Source organism: Silene latifolia, chromosome 4, assembly GCF_048544455.1.
Source record: "Silene latifolia isolate original U9 population chromosome 4, ASM4854445v1, whole genome shotgun sequence".
Lineage (NCBI taxonomy): Eukaryota > Viridiplantae > Streptophyta > Magnoliopsida > Caryophyllales > Caryophyllaceae > Silene > Silene latifolia.
In genome coordinates, this window is record NC_133529.1 from 21,425,488 (window position 1) to 21,436,838 (window position 11,351).

General features: G+C 35.7%; 1 protein-coding gene across 1 annotated transcript; it reads right to left on the reverse strand.

Moving 5' to 3' along the window:
- Positions 1-6,420: 6,420 nt before the first annotated feature.
- LOC141653212 (jasmonate-induced oxygenase 2-like) lies at positions 6,421-9,687 on the reverse strand. Its single transcript, XM_074460901.1, has 3 exons — positions 9,138-9,687; positions 7,395-7,716; positions 6,421-6,765 (listed from the first exon to the last, which is right to left on the reverse strand). Exons 1-3 carry the CDS (start codon positions 9,494-9,496, stop codon positions 6,502-6,504), a joined length of 945 nt encoding a protein of 314 aa, XP_074317002.1. The 5' UTR covers positions 9,497-9,687; the 3' UTR covers positions 6,421-6,501.
- Positions 9,688-11,351: the final 1,664 nt, after the last annotated feature.

Genomic DNA, 11,351 nt, shown 5'->3' on the forward strand with positions numbered 1-11,351 from the left:
CTAGTTGCAATAGAAAATCTCATCTCAATTCCCGTCCCTTGGGATCCGACCTTTACTTGTCTCTTTACTAATTGTAGAGTTGTTTGTGAAGTTATAAATTGTGTTTTGGTCTAGGTGCTCCTAACGACAAGTACCGAAAACTAAACCTCCTCGAGAGTCCGACCAATCGCTTAATTCCTGTTCGTTAATTCGTTTGTTTATTCTTTCCCAAATTGCCCGTTTTAAAAGTATTTTCGACATAAATCATTGAATCTGATGTAATTATTGTAACTTTCATTATTGTATTTATTGTATTTCTTTTATTGTCCCATTTGTATGCCTTCACATGTAATTGAACTTAAATTCCTACTTTGACATTTATTGTTTGCTAAATTAATTGTTCACCGACTTAGTATTAATTCTCACATGCTAGTATTAAAACTTGGATGTTGCATTGCATGCATATAATCGACAATATATCGAGTATAGACAATTTCCCTAATCATTAGTAGAGGCCTCTATCGAGGCGGGCGGGATTAGGTGTTCGATCAAAAGAGCTTCCTAATACGTACCCTCACCCCTTACTCCAGATCTCTGTGAACATCCGTGTTCATTGGCATCCACGAGAGTCATTCTAGACATAGAATACTAAGGGTAACGAGTTCTTGGTGTTCATGTCACTACTTTGTGTCTTGACATGACACGAGGTATTCGAACGGTTTCCAATTTTCCACAATAAATTGGTGGCGACTCCACAAATGCAAACGCTTGTTCTCCTCCCAAGCGCCCCCGTGGGCCCGCATCCACAGAAGGCCAACAATAGAATACATGTGAATGAAAACCAGTAGCCATTTACTTTGAAATCATTTTAACATATAAGACGGGACGTGGCTACTAATGTCCCAGGCATACTTATGGCTTGCATCTCCCCATCACTACTACAAATCCAGGCAACTACAACGCCCCTTTAACAACGAATATTCACGAAAATCACAATAAACGTTGTAGAATGCATGGCGCGAATTTTACTAAAATCAATTACAACGGGTATGGTTATAAAAACCGTTGTTATTAGTTTTAACAACGGGTCACACATGAACAACCGTTGTTAATAATTTGGCGCAAAATTGGCGCAAAGTTAGTGAAAAGTAATAACAACGGTTATTTTTGAAACCCGTTGTTAAACCTTATTTAACAACGGGTGTTTTCTACAACCGTTGTTAAAACATATTTCACAACGGTTGTTGTTTAATAACCGTTGTCAATACCTTCCATACTATAAACCACACAAACACAAGTCTGCTGTGACCCACAAAACACAAACCTTAATACACAAACACAAACCCAAAGAAAGAAACCAAACACAAACACAAAACACACACTTTCTCATCGTCTCTTTCTCTCTTTCTCATCGCCGCTTTATCTTCTCGCCGTCACTGTTGATTTCATCGTCTCTTTACGTACGTTCTGTAATTATCAAGTTTGTTTCATCGTCATTATTTTATTGTTCTAATTATTTCATTTCAATGTATGTGTTTTTATCGACTATTAGGTTCCGTTCAAAGATCTGCTAATTATTTCATTTCCATGTATGTGTTTCTAATTATTTCATTTCCATCTTCTTTGGCGTCCTTGATCGGATCGAGCATGTTTTAGCGATTAGGGTTTGGAGAATATATTGAGATAATGGAAATGCATGTTAGTTGAGATAATGCAATGTATTTATACTAATGTGTGGGTTGAGTTGTTTTTTAATTAATATATATGTTAGGAAGTTGTGCCATATATGTTAGGAAGTTGTGCCATAATCGGATCTTGATGATGACTGATAGATCTATGGAGTTGAAAAAATGGAAGCAAATCAAACAAGCATAACTCAACACTTTCAAAATGATCATTTCATTTAATTTTAAACCAAATACATTACAAAGAATTATCGGAAATCAAAAGATGTATAATAAGCCGGAACAACCCCGTTAAGCGTAAAAACGCTTCTCAACCTCCGCCACCAATCACGCCACTCTGGTATACCGCTAACTTCCGGGTCATTGGCTTCATATTTTGCAATAACAGATTGAATATATGCAAGGACACGACTTGCATGTGGAGATAAGGTTGGAAGAGTACAACTCAACATATCTCTCGGCCGCAGACCAAGTTGCATGAGTATCGGTCGACGAGGGTATGAAGATGATGATGATGATGAGGCTTTGTTGACAAGCCGGACTGCTTCACGCCTCTTAATCCAATAATTCCGTTGATGTTCAAGGGATGCATTGATTAATGGGTGTTGATCGGCGGGAAGCCCGGCGAGAACCTTCCCATCATCTTCAATCGTTTGTGTAAGCCATTCTTCGTTGTTGATAAAATTAGGGTTCATTGCCATGTTGTTTCAATTAATGAATGTTAGTAAAGGATGCTTTAATATGTTAGTAAAGGATGTTTTAATATTTATAGCTAGTAATATTTAATTTTTTTTTTTTTATTTTTTAAGAACAAACAACAACGGTTATTTATAAATAACCCGTTGTTATAACTTTCCCCCCAAAATTGAGTCACACTTTCCACAACGGGTTTTTATACTTAAAACCGTTGTTAATATTTTTAACAACGGTTTCCTTAAAAAAACCAACCGTTGTTAAAACCTTTTACAACGGACGCTTTAACAACGTCCGCTTTTTTATATAACAACGGTTTTTGACCGTTGTTATAGGTTGTATCTGTAGTAGTGCATAAATACGAATGAGAACATCAATCCCGCCGAGCATATCGATACTAGGTGGCCTGCATCTCACCCCTAGTGCTCAATAAGACCAAAAGACTCTTACCATCCAAACAATCAAAAGGTATCATTCTCACGGTAAATGGCATGTGTAAGGCTCATAACTATGCAAGACTTAACCAAGTGGTGTTAGTCCAGTGGTAGCCGGGTTAAACCTTGTAGCTTGCAGAAGTGCAGGAGTTGAGAGGTCCCGGGTTCGACTACCAGCTGGGGAGATGATCACTTGGCCACTGCAGCCCCCAAAGGGGGTGGCTTACATGGTCCATGTGGTAGTGCGGGAATGCATGGGCCCGGAGGGATTCAACCCCTCGTCATCAAAAAAAAAAAAGAAAAAAAACTATGCAAAATTTTTTTACTCTCTAAAACTCAGATTCCCCTGGTAGGACTATGATAATAATACGGTCCTAGTCTAAATCTGGTCAGACTCTCGGACTGTACACTTCCGATTCGACATGCGGCAGAACAGCCCGCATCCAAGACTCGATGACAGAATGGAAATCGAGTACCCTAATCGCCATAACAGCACGAAAGTGGCGAAAATAAAATGAGATAACCCACACTTGCCAGAACAGCAGAAGTGGGGCGAAAAAGGAAAGAGATAAACCATACTTGCCAGAACAGCACAGTAGGTTAGACCCGCACTTGCCAGAACAACACAAGTGGGGCGTAAGGATAGTCAAGCTAGTATGCTACACAATATGACACCACCATCAGTAGACACCCAAGAACCACACTAGATCATTACTTTCTCAGTATGCAATAAATATCTCACATCTAAGACCCATGCAACAGAACGGAAGCCAAGTATACCAAATTCGTCAGAACAACACGAAAGAGGTGGGCAAAGAGTGAGATAAACCCGCACTTGCCACAACAGCACAAGTGAGGTATAATTATAAGTCAAGCAACAGTATAGTATAGTGGCAATTTCACATGGATACGGCTCATTCCCAATTCAATTTTATTGTACATTCACAACCCCAAATTATCCATATAACCAAAGATCGTTGCAATTACGACATACCCACCATGTCTCAACAATAAACACCCACAACATGTAACGAAGATCGTCACAAATTACAATATACATACAATAGTAAAACAACACCTCATTCCTCACAAACCAACTTTACCCAATTGATATTATTTGCACTAAACCATCTCAATAACATAAAAATACAATTAAAACATCATCTAACATTAATAATCCAACAAAATTCATCAATAACATGTAAAGGTAGTAACTTTACTAGCTAAAGACTAAAACCCAACAAATAATTTCACATACAAGATATAATACCGAGTAACCCATCACCGTTACCTTTTAGCTCTTCAATAAACAAGATTCCGACCCAAAACTACTCCGGGATACTAAAGCTTTCACCTAGAAAGAAGATTAAGACAAAAAGGGTTAGAAAACTCATCTCACAAAAAGATGGATTTTCTAAAAGATTCAAAAGGTAAGATTTTTCTTACATAGAAAGAAAGGAGGAGAAGGAGAGGAGAAGATTGGTACAAAAATCACCGTATTTCGTTGAGAAACGAAGAAATGACATCCGTCTTAAGGTTTCATTTTGTGAAGGCTCTAATGAAGGAAAACACATATTTTCTAAGGGAAGAAGATGAAGGAGAGTTGCTAAAATTTTGAGATTAAAACCCTAAAAGATGGAGTTTTGGTTGTCTTAAAGAGGGTCCATAGGTTTGTTTAGACCCAAAATCAAAGGCACAAGGTTTATGACTCGGTTTTACACTAAAAGACTCACAACACGACTTTTAAGGGGGTTTCCGGGTCAAAACAAAACCACATAAATTTTTATGAAACTAAAACACGATTTTGAAAATATAAAACCAAATAAATAATATACCAACTAAAATCGAGTATTATTAAATTATCAATTTTACTATGTTACCCATAAATATGAAATCGCGGGTGTTACAACCATCTCGAGATTGTCTTCTCCTTCAATCCCCTCGGGTTTTTTGACAGTCCCTTTAACAAATCCCAACTTGTTCTTAGCATCAAGATCATTCTTGAGCTTGACTGCATCAGCCTACAACTCGTAATTATCACCGTTGAAAACGGTAGTTGTGAGTGTCAAGTTCGGGTTATCCGACGGGTGAAGATAGAGCGGTGAAGTCATGGGAATGAATTTGATGATTTCACTTTGTTTATTGCCTTTGGATTTATCACCTTCTCCAGGCTTTTTTTTTTTTTGAATTGTATTAAATAATATGAATCGAAGTCTCTGATACCATGTGAAATGGTGAAACAGGAAAAACAGATTGAGAAATTGAATTGCTTACTTCAATTGATCAAATGCAGCGTACATATATACAAGATGATACCTACACTCTAGACTCTTCTACTCCGTAATATCCTACTCGACATACTCAAAATACAATATTTGCAAATATTCTTTCACTAGCCAAGTCCGTAAGTGAGCCCCCTTTGTTTGAGCCTTTTTTCGACTTCATACAGCCCAAACACCGGGCACTGACTTACAGTCTTTATTCCCGATTAGTCAAGTCATGCCCGTATTTTACGGTCTTAGTGAAGTCTGGAAGTGAGCCTCCTTTGTTTGGGCTGGTTTCCGCTTCGTACAGCCCAAATACCGGGCACCTACCCACGGTATTAAATATAAGAAAGAGCCTCTATCTTATGGATATGACTAATTTTTTGCCTGATCCGCCAATTTTATGCTCTCGCTTGAGTTACAAGCTGACGCTACGCAGCTCAGCGGATAATATTAGTATCAGTTTGATCATGCGTTTTACTGGCTCTCTTAGTTATAATTGAATGGTAATCGTTACAACTCTGTTGCGGTATTATGAGAACATAGAGGCTTTGAGTACATCTTAGCTTGTTTCTTATGCAGACACATCTGTTGATTGATCCTTACAAAAACATTTATATATGTAACTATCGATAGCACTATTTCAATCCTATTTAACAATAAATATACAGAGTACTAGCATTTTACTAATAAGTTAAGAGAAGACATAATGTTACTCCGAAATTATCAATATCACTCATGTTTGTGAGACGGTGAATAGTAATATGTCCTTAGACCTAGCAATAAAGGGTGTAGGCCTATAACCTCCTTAGCGTATAAAGTGGTAATTCTCCCATCTTCTATCAAATATAAGACCTTCTCACACGTCTGTCTTTGTTCACATTTCTTCAATCATCTAAACTCGACATGAAAGCAGCTGGTTCACTGATTATCAAAACTAAACTAAAAAACGTACTTGACCAGAACCAACCCGATAATATGATAGATCCAAACTGACCGGCCGAAATTGGCTCGACCCGAACAGGTCTAGGCTTGAGGCCAATCTTTTTTTTTTGTGTTTTTCCTATTGACATCCGGGTTCATTCGTTGAGTAAATCAAGTATTCTATCCGTCCTGTTGAATTCACTACATTTTTCAAAGTAGTGAATTGGATTACGGAGGCTATAATCTGAATCTCATTTACTCTTTTAGGTGTAAAGAGAGTCACCTAGTCATATGGGTTGTTTTTAATAAGCGGGGGTTTAAACTCAAGTCATGAATATTATCACTCAATAACTATACCAAGTTTAGCCGCTGATATCAGCGGCTAAAGCTAAGATTCTATAACTCTATAAGCATATATATATAGTCTTGCAAAAGAGTAAATGTCACAAATGTTATTTATTGATTAGAACCACATCAATATAGAGCAGCAAGCTGCCTTAATTCAGGCTTCTAAATCGGGCGCTAAATAGCATAGTGAGTAATACGGATCTCATCTTCAGGATTCTCTGGAGGATGAGTCTTGTTTCGCAGACGGAGGGCCTGGTAATCCTTCTGGAAGAAACCCTTGTACTGGGGTGCCTCGCCGATATCCTTAGTGAACTCCGGTAATGGTTCGATCCACTTGTCTCCCTTCATGTTATGAAAGAATACGTATGAGTAGCGATTCTTCCCTTTCGGCCTGAATATTCTGTGTGTTGCACTCTTCAGTTTGTTGTTGCTCAACACCTTTTACACCCAAGAGAAATAAACAAGCATAAGTTAGTCGGGTTGGATTAATACGGGTTTGAATCAGATACGGTTAGAATAAATTCACGGGGTTTCTTAGCTACTTTCATATTTTACTTAATCTTGGTAAAACACAAATAGAGACGTAAAATTCATTATACTACTAATTGAATCCCAACGGTTATTTTATACCCCATGTGATTCAATCATTTGTTTACCTTTGATTAAAATAGCACTCACAAAGAATTAAAAAGTTAAACAAATGATCGAAACGGAGGGAATAGTATTAAGCTTTTTACTCAATTTACTCAATTTAAAGTCTCATATTTGGAGCATATTAAGTCAAGAGGTAAGTCTACTACTACTTCAAATCCATAGAAAGAAAGAATTAAAAAGTTAAACAAATGATCGAAACGGAGGGAATAGTATTAAGCTTTTTACTCAATTTACTCAATTTAAAGTCTCATATTTGGAGCATATTAAGTCAAGAGGTAAGTCTACTACTACTTCAAATCCATAGAAAGAAAGTCGGATCAAATTTTGACAGGTCTCAGTATAACACAATCAATAGGTAGAACGAATCGAAATAGTGCAAAGAGAGAAAAGGAGTTGGAGAAGTGAAGGAAGACCTGAATAACATCACCAACATTGACAACCAATTTTTCGGGTGCAGGGGTAACAGGAATCCAACCATCTTTAGCCTTGACTTCGAGCCCACCAGAATCATCTTGGAGCACAAAGGTGAAGCAATTACCATCTTCATGTTCCCTAATTCCAGTGTTCTCTTCTTCTGTGGCCGGGAAGTAATTCAATCCGACCATGAAATCCGCATTCCGGTCTGAGTTGAAATCCTTAAGGAAGTTTGGTCCAAGCCCCATGCATTCACTTATTATACGTTCCATGAGTGAGGCTAGTTTTGCGAATTCGCTGAATATCCCTTCAAATATTTCCCTGTCATTCAGAAACAGAGAAATTAAAAGTTTATTGTAAGTTTTATTGTCTAAATTAACATGTTCTAGTCTCATAATGAACACGTATAAATTGAAATATCTTACATCTACAACTTTAAAGAAGTCTAGTGTAATAGCTAAAAAAAAAAAAAAAAAAAAAAAAGTCGTAGTATTGCAAATGGTTAATTCAAATGAGTTAACTATCCGAGAAGCTGAAACTGAAGCCCAGTATCATCAGATGACGCTCTCTCATTTTTTTTGGTAACTATTTTGTTTCAGTTTTGGATTGAGTTTATCTAAATTTAGTTCATTGAATGAATTAAAAGATAAATTAATTTGTGTAAAGTTTCGATTTACCATAAAATGGTTACTAAGGTCTCTTATAATAAAATAAATTTATACTTCATATAAACTATTATTCATTCTATTCAAATGAATTCCATACGTTTGTTTAAATGTAGGAAATTCATTCAAAAGGAGACTGTATAAGACCGTCTTACTAAATATGGTAATATGTGAAAATTTTGGGGACACGATTTGTGTGGCCAACAAAACAAAAACGTTATATTTGAACCATTCAATTCATATGATTATGGACAATGCATGTGATCACATATATTTCACCCATACCTCAGCATTTCAAAACATGCCATTTTCAAATGACGAAAAGTTCTAACTAAAATTATACTCCGTATATGTTTCGTTATTTATGAAACGTATTCACAATTAATAGTATAACTTAAATATGGTTGATGGTTGGGGAGTACAGTGACGTGGTGCTAACGAGCCGAGTCGAGCCCGAGCTTGACCTTGCTCGGCTTGTGCTCATAAAGTAAAACTCGAGTTCGAGCCGATCTCGAACTTACCCGAGCTTGAAAAAATTGTGCTCGTATCAAGCTTGCGAGCTTTAAGGCGAGCTCGAGCCAAACCCGAGCTCAACTCGAGCCTATATATAATTGTTGAATTGTCGTTTTTTCTCTCTCAATATGTTAATGAACAAGGCTCAAAAGTTTTATATACAAATATTGGAAAATCAATAAGACATTTTTGATATGTGTGATCCAAATATATAATCATGACAATATTTTTATAAAATATGAGTAATATCTCATCTAATTACACAAGTTCGAGCCGCTCACGAGCTTTTCGAGCCGAGCCAACGTTTGCTCGGCTTGACTCGTTAAGCTCTCTAGCCGAGCTCACACGAGCCGAGTTTTGACCGAGCCGAGCTCGAGTTGCTCGCGAGTTGTCTCGTCTCATTAACAGCCCTACGTGGTACACATAGAATCTCTCTTTTAGTAACACAGAATAAAACTTGTTAAAAAAATCGAACCAGTACTATTTCACGATAAAAAGAAGCACACAGTTAATCGCATATATTCCGACTTAATAAAAACAGTAAAAAAGAGAGAAGTAACATACTTGAATTCAGGGGGATTAGTAGGATAAACATTAAAACCAGCAGCAGGAGTAAACATTAAGACAAACTCATTCTTATCTTCAGAATGTGCAGGTTGTTTGAAATAACCAGCAGGAAGTGGTGCATCATGTGCAGGACTAAACTTGAGTTTTTCATCTTCAGTATTACTAAAGAATCTTCTAGAAAGTTCTAGAGCTTCATTCATTATTTTGTTTGGAACACCATGGTTTTCTACTTGGAAAAATCCATACTTTGAGCATGCTTCTTTGATTTTATTGATTACTTCTTTTTGTGATTTTTCTTCATTTTCTTTGAAAAATGGTGATAGGTCTATTGTTGGGATTTTCATAGTGTTTTCCATTGATTTATTTGTGTTTTTTTTTTATGAAGATTTTAATGGTTTTGTTGATCTATAAAGTAGGGGGTGTGGAGGCTATTTATGGGACTAAGTATTGAGGACTTGAGGTAGTGTAATTGGGTAAGTTTTTCTAAAAGTGGTTTATGGTTAGTGATTCATTGTTTTTATATTTTGTTGAAATTTATTTTTCAATTAATTTAATTTTAATGGGATTCGGTGTGGTATAAATTAAACTTGAGATTACAGAAAAGTATGGTTGGCTAAAATTATGTTACAGGAAAGGCCGAAAGGGGAACATCGATGTGATGATTTTCTGTTAATTACTCGTATAATGATATTAGACAGTTCTTACAAAGTTCAAATAATTCGACATCTAAATAAATCGAATAAGGGTAGAATTCTAACAAAATCCTCCATAATCACAATCATTTATGAGTTTGAAGTCTAATTTGAAGATTATGTGGAAACGACGATTATTTTCATATTATTGTCTTTAGAAATTGTAATTCATTTTTAGCAAAAACTTTTTGGTCAATTGATTTAATTTTCATCAAAATTAAGTGCCCATAATCTACCACCTAAACAAAAGTATAGACTCAATAACATCATCTTTGATCTTGTTAGAAAGAAAAGAAATATATCTGTTATGATCCTAATCACTAATGGTATAATATGTAATTAGAGTATTCACATCCTTTAGAGTTCTCACAATTTGAGAAAGAAATTCTCTGTTTCTTTTGATGTACAAATCTTAAAATGCTAAGAAATAAATCTTTTCAGATATAAATCATAAACATTAAGTGGTGTGCGTGCATGTATTTGTATTTTGTCTTATCAAAAAAACTTTTGATAAGGTAACATATTATCCTACTAACTATCCGATATAATAATAAATAAATTTTGAGAAATTAGTCTTTTCAAAACAAGAAAATTAAATGGAAATAAAAAGTATTATGAGTACATTACTTGTTATGTATACGTGTACGATAATGAGATAGACTTGTAGAGGACATATGTGTTATGACAATGCATGGAAAAGTCGTGCAAATAACATTTAAAAGATTATATTTGTTCTTGTATTTGGCTAATTGCACTATTATAGAAACAGGCTATAACAACGGGTAAAAACCGTTGTTAAAATAAAAAGCGGACGTTGTTAAAGCGGCCGTTATAAAAGGTATTTACAACGGTTAGGTTATTTACTAAAACCGTTATGGAAATTATTCACAACGGTTAAAAGCCGTTGTTGTTGCGAGTAAGTCGTTGTGGAAAGTTTGACAAAATTTTGGTGGGAAAGATATAACAACGGTTACCATATAAAAAACCGTTGTATCTTTCCCACCAAAATTGTGAAGACTTTTAACAACGGGTATACGGAATATAACCGTTGTTGAAATTGTTAGTAACAACGGTTCTTCTTTTAAAACCTGTTGTTGAATATTATGCGCGGGCAAGGTATTTATAACGGTTCTTCTTTTAAAACCTGTTGTTGAATATTATGCGCGAGAAAGGTATTTACAACGGTTTTTGTTTTAGTAACCGTTTTTATTACATTTTCGTAATTTTTTTTAAAATTAAATTTGTTTCATGCCATTCAAAATCCTGCATATATCAGCAGCAACATATATCAGCAGCAGCATAAATCACAGCTGGGTTCATCAGAACTCAATAGACACAATTCAACCACAACAGCATCATCATACTTACAATTTGTTTCACTTTCAGATTAATTCATACTAACAATTTGATCACTTTACATGAACTAAGATTCCTAAAACTCTGTATCCCCCTAGCTCTATCTACAAAGATCATTCCCTAACTTCAACAAAAAATTTACTAAGCTGATCTAAGCTCTAAG